Source organism: Lissotriton vulgaris, chromosome 1_1 (genome assembly GCF_964263255.1).
Source record: "Lissotriton vulgaris chromosome 1_1, aLisVul1.2, whole genome shotgun sequence".
NCBI lineage: Eukaryota > Metazoa > Chordata > Amphibia > Caudata > Salamandridae > Lissotriton > Lissotriton vulgaris.
Window position 1 is genome coordinate 1,423,935,877 of NC_141685.1, and position 15,231 is coordinate 1,423,951,107.

Below are 15,231 nucleotides of genomic sequence, written 5' to 3' on the forward strand. Positions count from 1 at the left end.
CAGGTCGAAATGGCAGTTTAAAACTGCACACACAGGCTCTGTAATGCCCTGAGACATGTTTTATATGGCTACTCATATGGGCAGCACAATCAGCGCTGCAGGCCCACTAGTAGCATTTAATTTACAGGCTCTGGGCACATATAGTGCACAGTACTAGTGACTTATCAGTAAGTTGGATATGGCAAGCATGGAGAAACTAAATGGCATTACATTTTAGACACAGAGCACATGCACTTTAGTACTGAAAAAGTGCACAGATTGCTAAAGCCAGTAAAAACGAGGTTCAGCACACAGTCAAAACAGGAGGTCAGAAAGCAAAAACGCAGGGTTAACCCATGCCAAGTCTTAACACTGCTCCTCTGAGAACAGACCAGCCCAAATTGCGAATCCTGGCAGTTCAGGCTGGACTGTTCCTATGAGGAGCAGGTTCTATTCATCTGTAGGCCATATGATCTATCCATTCATCTTCCCTCCCATCCATCCTTCATTTTGTCCTTTACCCTATCCTTTCATTATTCCAACTATCTATTGACATTCCTTCCATCCATCGGTGCACTTATTTATTCAGCCATAACCTATCTTTCAATCCATCTTTACATTCCATCCATTAAATGACCATTCTTTCAGCCATTTGCACTGACAGTCATTTGCCCAACCTCCCATCCAACCTTTATCTCAAAGTAATGACCTACTTTATCCTCATTATATTCTGGGCCAGGGTGAACATGTCAGTACGAGGAACACACATTTGCAGTTTTAGCACCTCCAGAGATCTCCAGCACACTCACTGCCAATTAATCTTGAGACTGATTCCAAGAGAACGATTTATATGACCTGGGTGTCCAAAAGAAAACCCAGGATCTTTTGAGGACGCAGATGCCTTGATGAACAGGCTTACTTTAATTGATCCTTTCTCCTCTCCATTCAACCTTTCCTTTTTCCAACCATTCATGTTTTGACCCTTTCTTTGTTGTTTTCACCGTCTTCCTTTCACTTCCCCTTACTTCCTTACTTGTTTCCTTCCTTTCACCTATCTTTTCACCCTTCGCCGCTTCCTCCTTTCTAGTTTCTAGCTACAGTATTATTTTTCTTTTTTCAAACTCTATTTTCGCTTTTATATTCCCCTTCCTCCAGGTTAATGGGACTCAGGTTACAAGGCTATTGGGTGCAGTAGCTACCCCCCAGATAAGCTGCTAAAGCAAGAGTGTGAATGTGAGAGTGTGATGGGTTGCCTACGCCACTGAATGAAATGGATTCTGAATGTGTGGTGTAAAAGACTGGCTCAATCCTCTCATGTACTAGACCCCGAGCACTTTCCTGAGGCGAAAGCCGGGAAAGCTAGGCACTGAATTTTAAATCTTAACTTTGCTTTTTTTAAATTGCCATTTGTACTATTGTTTGCGCATACGTACCGCATCACCACCCTTGATCCCTCACAGCCGATTAGGCGCTGTTGCGGGATACGCCGGGGGTAAGCCGCCATCTTGGTGGTAGTTTCCGGGTTGCGGCCCAGTTGCTTGGACCTCCCGCCCCCACTGGTACTTAAATCGCGCTAGCACTCTCGCGCGCTGACTAGACCCTGAGCACTTTCCTGAGGCAGAAGCCGGGAAAGCTAGGCACTGAATTTTAAATCTTAACTTTGCTTTTTTTAAATTGCCATTTGCACTATTGTTTGCGCATACGTACCGCATCACCACCCTTGATCCCTCACAGCCGATTAGTCGCCGTTGCGGGTTACGCCGGGGGTAAGCCGCCATCTTGGTGGTAGTTTCCGGGTTTCGGCCCAGTTGCTTGGACCCTCCCGCCCTTATTCTGCATAAATGACCATCATCACCCGGCCCCGCAGCGGACACACGTAGCGGGCGCGCCGGCGGCGCGCCAAAGGCAAGCCCGTCTGCGCTTGACCGGGCCCAAGGGCTATGCCCCCTGCTCAAAAATCTACGATGCGCCTCACTTACTCCGCAGCGCAACTTCATGCGCTCAGACCCATGGACACACAGGACTGTTGCACTCTTGTTATGGATGTGCAATACCCTCGGTCTTGCCCCCGCTGTACTTTTTTTCTGGATGCTCCACAGTTATGTCAATGTTGTGCACCTCGTTCTACTGCTTTTTTAAAGCCCAATTTTACATTTCTTAGCCTTTATTGCCGTTCCTTATCTAAGCATAAGCGAGAGATCTTTGACCTCCTTGTTGATGAGCTACCTGAAGCATTGTTTGTTACTGAGACATGGCATCACGATAGTTCCGGTCCGGACATCGCTGAAGCGCTGCCCTCCAACTATGCCATCGTCAGGATCGATAGACCCAACAAAACTGGAGAGGGCATTGCCATTATATTTAAGAATATCTTTCAATACATGCTCAAACCCATTACTTTGAGTAATTGCGAGGCAGCGCACTTTAAACTTGCCCTTCACCCAAAGTTTACCCTCACAGGACTATTGGTCTATCGCCCTCCCGACCCTGTAAATACTTGGACGTCCCAACTATCAGATTTCATAGCCTCTATACTTATGAACTCCAGCAATTTCTTGATCGTGGGTGACCTTAATATACATCTGGAAGATCTTAAAAACTGTGCTGGTAAAAATCTAATCGCTGATTTTGCGGCCATAACTATTACATTACATAACTGTGGCCCCACGCATATAGGCGGTCACTTACTAGACCCTATATTCTCCAACCTCTCCCATTTACACTGTTTCTCTGCACTACCCCTTCACTGGTCTGACCACTTTCTTGTCATATTCAATCTCACTCTTACTGATGTTTTACTCCATCCTAGCGTGCCATTAATTTCTAGCAAAAGAGACTGGAAAAAGCTAGATATAGTCTCCCTTAAGAATGTCCTAGACACACACCTTCCTACTGACTTTCTCATGTTGGACGATGTGGAAGCAGGAGCCGCCAAGACAAACACCTGGCTCACCGAGGCTATATACGTCTGCCTTCCCCTCTCCCATAAAAAATTGGAAACTCATAAAACACCTGCACTCTGGTTCAACGAACTATTAAAAGCAGATAAGGCTAAATGTAAAAGACTAGAACGTATCTGGAGAAAGGACTATTCCCCCACAGCAGGTTCCGCCTATAAAAGAGAACTGAAGCTTTACCATAAGGCTTGTGCCCTGACTAGGGCCAGCTATGTTGCGAAAACCATTTCAGAAGCATCTAACAAATCTAAAGTACTCTTTGGTCTTGTGAAAGATCTCGCGGGCTCTCATACCATAGCCAAACCCCCACCCCTGAATAGCAACCAATGTGACGAACTTGCACAGTTTTTTACAAACAAAAATAGAAAATATCTACCAAGGCATACCTGATCAGAACTGTAGCAGCTCTTCACTTTCGCCGGCCACAGGCCTGAGAGATATAAATCACCTCCCAATCCCCACTTATGCTCCTTTACTTTCATGGCCTAACCTCAATCCTGAAACTCTCCTTGAGATTCTGGGTAAAGTAAAATCGGGTTCACCTACCGACCCTCTTCCCATTCCCATACTCAGACTATTGGACACCCCACAGCTATCCATGATCTGCAAAACGCTTAATATTTCTTTAAATAATGCTATAGTCCCAGCTTGTTGAAAACATGCCATGGTAACTCCCTTGTTGAAAAAGCCCACTGCCGACCCCAAAGTTCCTTAGAATTTTCACCCAATCTCTCTGCTGCCGGCCTTCACCAAAGTCTTGGAGAGACATATCCATCTCCATCTAGCCCAGTTCATTGCAACCAATGACATACTTCATTCCTCCCAGTCTGGTTTTCGCCCCGGGTTTTCCACCGAAACTACTCTCCTTGGCATTACTGAGAATCTTCAGCATCTTTTAGATAGAGGAGACACAGCTGTACTGATCTTACTCTATCTCAGTGTAGCTTTCGACACCATCTCTCACAACATACTCCTCATATCCCTCGCCTCATGGGCATTGATGGCCAGGCTCTTGACTGACTGGCACCTTTTCTGACCGACCAGACTTTTCAGACTTTTTCTAACACGGCCACCTCCAGAGTCCATGCGTCACCTCACGGAGTTCCTTAGGGCTCGATTCTCAGCCCCCTCCTTTTTAATCTATATGTCACACCTCTGGCCCACATTGCGGAACGCAAAGGGCTTACTCTGTTCACCTACGCCAATGACTCTCAGATTGCTTTCTCTCTATCACAATCCGACCAAGCCTCCACCTATCTCCTTCAGTCAGGTCTTAGGGAAATATCCAACTGGATGAACCTTAACCTACTTAAACTGAATGGAGAGAAGACTGAAGTCTTGGTCCTTGGTCAAAAGCAAGACCTCTGGAGTTCCAAGCATTGGCCATCAGAGATGGACCCCCTTCCATCCCCGTCGGAACAATTGCGCAATCTGGGAGTGACCATTGACATGGCTTAACAATGCAATGTCAGGTTAACAAAATGGCAGCCATTTGCTTCACTATTCTAACTTGGCTGAGGAAGATTTTCTGGATGCTGCCACCTGACACCCAGTGGTCCGTAATAAATGCCCTGATAACCTCTCGGCTGGACTATGGAAACATTCTTTACCTAGGGGCAACCAAGGCAGTTACGAGACGCCTCCAATTAGTTCAAAACGCTGCTGCGCGCTTGCTTTGCGGCAGTCATAAAACTGATCACATCACGGGGCGCCTCCGAGACCTCCACTGGCTGAAAGTGGAGAACCGAGTCAAATTCAAAGCCTTGAGTTATATGCATATAATAAAGACAGGTTGTGCACCCAGTTACTTGCAATCTCTTGTTAAAATCTATTCACCTGCACGCTCTCTATGTTCTTCATCACAGGGCTTTTTCTGCGTGCCTAAATATAGACTAGCAAGAATGGGTGGAAGGTCTTTCTCCTTTCTAGGCCCTAGACTTTGGAATTCCCTCCCCCTTAACATCCGTCTTGAGACCTGCTACGATCGTTTCCGTAGAGCCATTAAGACCTGGCTGTTTAATCAATAATTTCTTTGTTTTCTTTTGTCTTAGTGCTCATTGTCTCTTTCAGCACCGGGAAACCCATAGGGTAGCTGTCGTGCTCTACAAGCCCAATAAATAAATAAAAGAAAATGTCCTGTTGAAGCCTTGATACGATTTCTGTTAGATCAGTCTAAGCTAGGACCCTCACATTAGTTCTGAGAGGTGCAGGCAGTGGCCTAATTAGTTTACATATAAATCTAAATCACTAGTCCTTCATTAGCAAGTCATTCTTTCACGACTTAAGGACTTGAAAGCAGTTTTCCCTCCTAGGTGTGAACTAGCCCCTCACTCACAGCTCTGTTTGGTCCTACCAAAGCTAGAGGGTGTTTGTCACGAGCCTGTGCAGTATTGATATATATAATATCTATAGTTTGAGGCCTATTTTTAAAGTCAGCCCAGTTTGCTATATAAGCGACATGCAAGCATTCTTTGTAGATCTTCTACAGTGTTTTTGCAGCTTGTTTGGTTGTTCCAAAATGTCTCATACGGAAAATGGTCCCCACTTGAGGACATCGCGCTCTTAACACCTCACTGTTTCATTAGTGCGGGTTGCTTCTGGCGGTCTCCTGGCCCATAGTTTTCTGCATCCAACAGGGGTGGAACTACGTCCCCCAGTTGGCTGAGCAGCCGGGCGGGGCCAGAGGGAGAACATCGCGATCTTAAGCACCTCACCGTCTCTAGGTGAAGATTGGGCCAAGATGGGCCATTCTTCAGCCGGAAGAGGCCTGGCCAGGCCACTGTCTTTCTTCATCAATTTACTGACTACTGCCAGCTGGATCAAGTAAGTCCTTTTTATACTTGATTACATAACTACATCGGTTGGCACATACTGTTTTAATCGAATGTGGGGAACCAGAAAGCTGGGAAAATAGCGAAACCAGTCCATGCCAAGAAAACCTTTGGGCGATACATTGGGGCCTCCCCCAGAAAACAACGGTGCCTGTACTCTAGATGACATTGATAATTTAATTGAGGAGGTAGGGTCACTGTTGAGTGCTAAAGTTCCTATGCCCAAAGAAAAACAAACAAAGGTACTGGATATGTTTAGAAAAGCGAAGAATCCACTTGTTAGTTCTGACGTTAACACCAAAGACCTGTGTTAAATAGCTACTGTTATTCACCTTGTACCAGAATCTTCTGAGTCCGTGGTATTAGTTCCAGTCCAGCAGAGTGAGCCTTCACCCATTGATTCATTGGCCACACCACGACAACCATTATCCCCCAAAGTTACCATCATTCCAAACGTACCTTGTTCTAAAAGATTTGCCCCTCTAACTACCAATGGAGTTGTATGCCAGCCCTCCTTAGAATCTAAGGAAACCTCTCAAAAAAAGAAAACCATTAAAACCACCAATGAAACCAATGCTACTCACCAACAGGCACATGCATCAAGCGATTTAGGAATCGCAAACGGTGCGAATCGCAAAAATCGGCCGTTCGCGATTCCTAAATCACTATTTGGGATGCATTATCCTAAAAGTGAAGAAATCGCTATTTTTGCGATTTTTTTAAAGTGCGATTGCTTTTAAGGAATCGCAATTTTGCGATTCCTTAAAAGCAATGCATGAAACTGAAAAAAAGTGCGATTTCGCAATTAGAGAGAAAAAATTACCATGAGGTTGGACCTCATGGTAATTTTGCGAAATGTTAGAAATAGGCAATTTTGTGCATTTTTTTAACTTTCATGTTGTGCACACACATGCCCTTAGGGCATGTGTGTACCCAACATATGTGCATTGTTTGATTTCAGGGGTGCAACAGGGTGTCCTTTGGACACCCTTGCACCCTTGAAATCGCAATCTAAATTTGCGATTAGCTAATTGCGAATCGCAAATTGAGATTGTCTTCCCATTCATTCCTATGGGCCTCTGGGCCCATAGGAATGAATGGGAAGGGATTCCTTAATTGCGATTCGCAAAATGCTAATCGCAATTAAGGAATTTTAAGAAATAGCAATTTATTTAGCGATTTCTTAATGCATAGGCATTTGCGATTCCTTAATTGCGATTCCTTAAAAATCGTAATTAAGTAATCGCAAATGCCGAGATTGATGCATGTGCCCGTAAGTGCTTTGCGAGCACTAATGAACTAATGACTACCAAGCACTTCATTATAAGCTGGATCATTTAAAATGTTTATTCACTTCTTTAATTAATCAGATCACAACCCTACAAAGTAGATCTTGTTGCTGTGGATGTTCGTACAGTGTAGGGTCTTTGAGAACTCCTCAAACACCAGGCTCCTAACCAAAACCCACTATACCGAAATCATTCCAGCTGAGTTTACAGTGCCAAAACCAGGGGTTAGATCCAGTGGCCATTAGGAAACTAGTTCAACTAGATGAAAGGGGCACCTACTTAAAAGAGCAACTATCCTGTCACTACCCTTAGGGTTCCATTCTCCTCCTTTTACTAAGGGCGAAACTGCAAGTGATCAGGCCAACTATCGACTCTCTTATTTATCTCAAAGTAACACCCTACTTTTTCCTCATTATACTGTGGGCTAGGGTGAACATGTCAGTACGAGGAATACACATTTTCAGTACCAGCACCCCCTGAGTTCTCCAGCACACTCACTGTCAATAAATCTTGAGACCGATTCCAAGGGAACTATTTATATGACCCGGTGCCCAAATGAAACCCAGGATCTTTTGAGGACACAGATGCCTTGGTAATCAAAGTAATATATTGACTCAGGATGAAGCGCACGTGCCTGTCTGTAATTAGATCGAATATTGCCTGGCCCAGGATATACTTGATTGATTTATCTACATACGATCATATCTTGGTTATGATGAGCACTCATTTGTAGGCTGAGAATCTTTGAATTGTGTTCTTGCATTCTTGAAGGGGGGCACAAGACTGAAATGCATGTTTTGCATCAGGTAATGCATCTTCTATTAATAGTAGCAAAACTGAAATAATCTTTAACTGTGGTATTAACAATGTCAAGTCATTGAGTAGGAATGGTAATATACTTGATTATGCTTCTGGTGAACCTCTATGTCCATTGAATAATGCTGGTTCTAAGGGTGGCAGTGGTTCTCAGGCTAGTATCATTATGATATTGTGTAATTTGGCCATAATAAAGCCAACGCTTCTGATTGGTTGTTCTATATTGGTAAATGCGATGTGTGACTGTTTCAAGAGACATGGGCCACTGTAAAAGTGCATTTAAATTGGGTTATTTCATATAGTGGGAAGTTAAACCCCCAGAAAATCAAGGAGTGCAATTGGTGGACTTTGAAATTTGATTAAAAATAATTTCCTTTGCTCACACACTAAATTGGTAAAGTGTCCCGATATAGTGGGGATTACAGTCACACTTTCTTCAGACACCCGATTGATATATAAATGTTTATGTAAGATCTGTCTCTGCTAACAGTGAGTCCACTATCTTATCCCTTTTGGATGAGTTAATTGAGCCCCTTCCTCCAAACACAAAAGTAATATTAGCAGGAGATTTTAACACCTGCTTTGAACCCTCTTTATATATCAACAAGCACACTGACTTAGAGGACAAACTATGGAATAGCCCCCTTTTGTCAGGGGAAACTTCTGTGTAATTTTTCTGCCACCGCTCTTCAATTGATTTCTGTGACAGTTGGCAGAGGGTAAAGAGCATGCATTGGGTGAACCATCTCAGACCCAGAGAGATCATCTACATTCAAAAGAGGTCTCCACTCCAGTGTCCTCATCTATACCTGAGACTATAGCCGCTGCTGGGTGACATGAGGATGGATCCCCATTTGGATAGTGACCATAACTCTTTGGTTTTAACTTACACTGGGGAAATCCTGAGAAGGACGAAGACTGTCTGTTACACCACAGTACCTGAACCCATCCTAGCCAACAGCTGTTGCAATGTCTCCTGGCCAAATGTGTCAGAAGCTGTACTCCGAGATCTATGGGTTGTTTGTGGCCTTTTAATCTAACTATGAAAGCCTTCCTAGTTCTGCCATTCCCATACTAAGCATCCACAGACCGTTTTTTTAACAAAATGTGGGATATTTCTTACAAGGAGATAGGCCACAACAATTCCAAAAGGGCAAAACGGTTAAATGGTATGATGACCAGTGTAAATTAGCCAAACAAACTTTAAGGTCAGCTGTCAAGGGTTGCAACCAGGTTATGATTATAGAAGCAAGGCACAAATATAATTCAGCCTTGAGTAAAGCTAAAAAAAATAGGGATGGTAAGATCTGGCAAGAAATGCTCACAGCTATCAAAACAGGAGACAACCGATCCTTTTGGCGTATAGCAGCGCAGGCTCATACAAAAAGTCTGAGAACGTATCACCATCATAGCCAACCTGACAGCTGGGTCACCCATTGCACGACGCTATATGCTACACCAAACCTTAGTGACTCATCTTTGAGTTCTGGCAAGGTGACCCCCATTGAGAACACAACTGCAGATGACGTAGGGAAAGACAATATAGTAGTCTTCAGTGTTGAAGATAGTGCTAGAGCATGGGTACTCGCAAACATTTCCCCAGGGGCTGGAAAGTACTGTGTGTGGCATGCCCAAAGGTGGCACCGATGCCAGCAATGCGAGGGTCGGGTGATGAAAGGTGGGCGGAGGGGGGCGCAAAACACATGCATGGTGTAGACAACGAAACAAGCTTTCACATGACGTCTGTCTGCCACCAATGCTCTATTCTCATGCACCATGAATTAGCTTGCACCTCATTAACTTCTAATGGAAAACACGAGGGAAAAAGATACTCATCTGTTGGCTGAATTGCCAAATGTGAAACCAGAAAACCTGGTATGGGGCCTGGCTTCAACTCTTGATGAAATTGTGTGATCCTAGGCAATTTGTTAATTTCACTTTGCCTCCTCTTTCTTCATTACCACATATGAGAGGCCCTTAAAATATACGAGTTCAGGACGTGTGCTGTACAAAAACTTCTTTTGTGTTTTATTTAATGAATTATAATTTTGTTCCAATTATACAACAACCAAGGCTACACACAAGGTGCACCTGACAAATGACTTGCCTCTTGGTTCACTAAGCAACAAGACACCCATGGGTAGACATGCGCTATATAAATCTTTTTAACATAGCATAACTAATGGCATCTTTTCAGAATGGGGACGGCATGAATGTTGCCATGAACATGTTTGAAAATTGTCACTGCTAATGAATGCCTCTCAATGCAGTGATGTAATCTGATCTACTAAGGTAAAACACTCAAGCATGTTAATAAAATACACTTCTTTTGTGGCTTACAGAGTTTATCTTGTTTTTTACATGTTTTTACATGTTTACAGTAAGAGGGCTTTAGAACTAAAGGTGCTACTAAGAAACGTTGTCTAGGACATCTTATTTTCTTCTTTACCATTTGCCCATTACTTTCACAGCTTTCTGAATGTACCTGCTCTGTCAAGTGAATAGCAGCCCAGTGCTGCTTTTCACCAGGGGGCCGCAACCAAAGGTCAGGAGAGCCACACTTTGAGTATCCCTGTGCTAGAGCTATCGCCCTGTTAAAATCAGCCAAGACCCCTGGGCCTGACAAAATCAAAGCCGACCTGTATTAAACAGAGCCCCAAGTTTGGAGAGCTACATAAACTTACTATAAAGTGCGATTTCGCCGAGTGGGGAAATACACGATTCATGGAGTGGGGCGGAAATAGTCCAGATTTAATTTAAAAAACTGATACCTTCTCCCCCTCTAGCTATAGGCCAATAAGCCTTATAGACAATTTACAGAAGATCTTTGCATGGCAAGTCCAGGATAAATGATTACATTGGGTTAAAGAAGAGCAAATCATGTCTCCTCTCCAAGCTGGATTTCGCCCTAAGTCAAGTACTTCTGAGCAGGTCTTCAGATTTGCAACCTTCTACTGGAAATATGCTTTGCCATCCCGACAAAAGCTCTATGTGGCCTTAGTCAATCCTAGAGCAGCATTCAACCTTATTCCACATAATAATCTGTGGGGAGTTTTGACAAATATGGCTGTCCTAGGGAATCTGCTTCAGCTTATTGTGAAACTGTACACCAAGAATTATTCCCAAGTTTGGTGGGGAAGCAAGAGAGAACTAACAGGTCGCCTTTCAATCATGCGTGGTATATTCCAAGGATAGGTTCTTGCCTCATGAATGGCGTAGTGAAAGTACTCCTGGATTGTAGGAATGATTCACACACTTTGAAAAGTAGAAAGGTTCACAGCTCTCTTTTTATGGATGATTGGCTCCTCATCTTAAAAAAAACCCTATGCGGCTCTAGCACCTGATCAGCACATTACTAGGTTTCTGTATGTCCTGAGGCTTAAAGCTTAACATTAATAAAACCAGGTATATGGTGTTTGGGATTGGCACCATCAAGAACTCTATTATTCATGCTGATAGTGAAGTACTCAGGAGAGTACACAGCGTTGACTATTTAGGGGTCAAACTTACTGATTAATTTAAATGAGTAGCACAACTCATTAGGAGTATGTTGTTAATTGAGCACAGATCCAGTGGCATCTTAAGGCTGTTGAAAGAAATGAGCTCTTGTTCGATATCTCCATCATTGGAGGTGTACTTTCAAAAGCACAAAGCACCATGCTCTTTGTTGTTGAGATCTGGGACTGTACTGACACTCACCAACTGGTCATTGAAGAGAACAACTTAATACGGAAGCTGGTTTCTGTGCCTACCAGCAACCCCCCTTTGACCTAGGTCTAAAAAAAATTTCAGGTTTGGCTTCACTTAAACCTCTAGTGTATTGGGTCCGACTCTAGTCTACAGCCGAGCTCAATGACTATAAAGATTCTTTACGAAATTTAGTAAATACTACTAAAGCCACGCGGTTACCCTGATTAAAATTTTTCTTTGGTTTCATAGGCTAGGCTTTTAGAGATTATGGGAAGAGCCACGCTCCCTGCGTAATGCTGAGCTTGGCGGTTTGCAATCCCGCTATTGGGTCGTACATCCATGAACACTATGTAAATATTGGGGACATGGGTCATCTTATAAATAAGTATTTGGTATTCAAGATTACTCCGTGTTTTGAGACATTCTTGGACACAATTTCTCCGTCATTTAGCTAAGAGCTTGTATGTGTGCTTTCGGCTAGGCCTCTTCCTGCTGGGATCTTTTACAAACAAATAGAAAAGAGAGTTGGCTTTAATCCTGTGCCCAGCTTGTGACCTGGATCCTGTGAACCGTGGTGGATATCATGTTCTTTTGCCTAGAGTACTTGCGGTCTCGTTGAAAGTGGATTTATTTTATTTATTTTAAAGGTTTTATATAGCGCTAGCTCGACCCGGAGGTATCAGAGCGCTTTACATGAGTATCAGACCATAGTTGCAGGTTACATGGTTATAAAGGTTACACAGCTTTTAGAGCATGGCAACATAGTTACATGTACGGTCGAGATAGACAATAAGGACATATACGTAGGGGAAGTAGACCGAGAATGAGACACAGCATGGAAAGAGGAGGGGGAGGGTGACTGGACACAAACTGGTAGACGAGTCAAAGCTGCGTCCAAAGTCCTGTAAGCTGTGATCCCTGGGGAAGTGGTATAATTTCCCCATCTCTGTTGCGAGAGGTTCCCTTTACGCAGTGGACTCTCTCGTGGGGGGTCTCTTAGACTCTAAGGCCTACATACTGGATCCTTCCCCAAAAGGGGGGAGGGAGTGCTTTGGCAAGGGGTGCCATACCATACCTCAATTGTGAATGGCTCTGTTGGCACTGTGGACTCTCTCATCAGGTTCTCTGAGACTCCAGAGTATAAATATTGGATCTTTCCCCAACAAGGGGAGGAGTGCTTAGTCAAAGAGCACAAAGGACAGGGGGCTATGCGGTGTAGCAGGCAAGGGGAGAGATTCAGGGCAGGGGGTAGGAGCAGGGGAAGTAGACCGAGAATGAAGGAGGGAAAGAGGAGGGTAGGGAGAGACACCGCATGGAAAGAGGAGGGGGAGGCCGACGGGGACACAAACCGGTAGACGAGTCAAAGCTGCGACCAAAGTCCAGTAAGATTTGATCCCAGGGGAAGTGGTATCATTTCCCTATCTCTGTTGCGAGAGGTCCCCTTTACGCAGTGGACTCTGAGACTCCAAGGCGTACATACTGGACCATTCCCCAAAAGGGGAGAGGGAGTGCTTTGGCAAAGGGCACAAAGGACGGGGGCTAGGCTGTGTAGCAGGCAAGGGGAGAGATTCATGGGAGAAGGGATAGGAGCAAAGGAAGTAGACAAAGAAAAGAGTACTAAATGGGAACAAACAGCATCAGTTTGGGGAACAGACTGTTTTCTCTCTGTGGCCATGAGTTTGCCCCATCTCTAAGGTAAAAGCCTAGCACAGGCCATATTCGACCAACCTGTCTGAAGCTGGTGGTAACCAGATGTTTAGTAGGCCAGAGAATACTAAAAAGTAACACTTCACCCTTAATTGTGTTTGCAGTCTGCCATTTCAAATAAAGTGTTTGATACAAACGCAGTAAGATCTTATCACAAATTGCTTTATGATTACTAATGCGCATGATCAATAATTTGGATTTTATGTACTGTTTATTTTATTTATGCAGGACCTGTTAGAGCTTAGAATGTGGCACGTACTCTGTGTCCCTAAGTCCAGCTTTATGATGCATGTAGCACTGGCACTTCCTGATTATGGCACCTTTTATATTGCATTTGTAATCGATTTTATCTTCAGAAACGAATGTGCAACTATCAGGAACATCATGACTGTACAACAGTCTCTAAAATTATGAATTTTCATGTACTGTAATTGTTTTTATATTTTTGTCATACATGCGTTTGCACCGTTTTTATGTATACTTTGATTTGTTTTGGATAACTGAATAAAGTATTTTACAACTCCTACCCACTTTAGATGGGTTTAGAATATTGTGTTGATAGAACTTGACAGTTTGTGTAGCTTTTGCTTCCCAGTTCCAGATCTTAAAGTGAACAATAACTAAGTGGATGGTGTCCTGTAGCCAGCTATACTAAGAAAAAGGCAAAAATGGCTTTTCAGGTGACTCCTAAGCCTATTTTAAGCACAGTGTCTAACCAAGTTATATGGTCAGTTATTTGTGTTTGCTCCCTTGGGTTCAGTATTCTTAGAGACATGAATCCTACAGGTATGCAATTGCTTTATACATCAAATACATTAATTCACTATTGAGAAACTTATGTCTCTCTGACCTATCTAAGTAGGTTACATAGAAATCATTTCATATGTTGGGCAAATATTATTGTTTTGTTGTGAATGCAGTGTCATATGTGCCATTGTGGCAAGCATCAGCATTGATCCAGTTTACCTACGCACAACCTTCATCAGTCTTCCAATCTTATTAAGGGAAAGTTATTTACCTGTAACTATCTATGTAAGCATGAATGACCTCCAAAATATGCAAACCTCCCTCACAGCAGAGTCTTGGTGTATCATAAAGAATAACCACAATCAACGAAATGCGGATATGCTCTGCATGAGGGGGCGTTGTCCTGTTAAAGTAAGATGTTTGCCTTAAATGGAGATGGAAATTTTTAATTTAATGCATGAGTGAATATTTGTTCTTTGTGATTTGCATTTTGGTCAGTTTGATGCAGACTAGGAAGACACCTGTGTGTCTTCATGTTTTGTTGTGTTTACATACTTGGTACAACACAGAGAAAGTGGAATGAAGAGCCTCTAAGGCAGAGAGAGGAGAGGATTTACCACATGATGAATAATTTACTCATGTGACTTATTCAATACGCATTACTGACTGGTTTTAATGTTGTGCCGTTGATGGTGATAAACCATATATGAACGTGGACCCAATCTTTATTTTGCCATATGCATTTTTATTTTTAGATCGCACATGTAAAGTATGGAATCTGGTAACCGGCCAAGAAATCATGTCTCTAGGTGGTCATCCAAACAATGTGGTGTCGTTAAAATATTGCAATTATACCAGCTTGGTTTTCACTATATCAACATCTTATATTAAGGTGTGGGATATCCGGGAGTCTGCAAAGTGTATCCGAACATTGACGTAAGTATCTTTGTTGTGTGGGAAGGCAAGTAGTAAAAACATTCTATTCTGTAGCATATTTGTTTTTAGACTAAGGAGTGTATCTGTAAAATTGCACTAGTGCTGTTTCGTGAATCCCTATTAAGTGTGAGCAATGTAATAGTGGCACAAATTCACAAAAAGGTGTATATTATCAGATTTGTTGCCTGCGGAAGTTAGTCTTTGATGCTTAATGTGTTTACAAATTTGATGAATTTGTCCGTATGTGTGTAGCCCACGGCTACTTGACAAGGGTCCCTC

General features: G+C 43.1%; 1 protein-coding gene across 7 annotated transcripts in view; it reads left to right on the plus strand.

The window, feature by feature from the left end:
* Window positions 1-15,231, plus strand: part of KIF21A (kinesin family member 21A) — an 863,983-nt gene that overhangs the window by 669,897 nt on the left and 178,855 nt on the right. For all 7 annotated transcript variants that reach the window (XM_086967225.1, XM_086967228.1, XM_086967231.1 and 4 more), the window contains one exon: window positions 14,772-14,952. In XM_086967225.1, coding sequence (XP_086823351.1) covers window positions 14,772-14,952 — 181 coding nt within the window. The remainder of the gene's footprint in view (window positions 1-14,771; window positions 14,953-15,231) is intronic.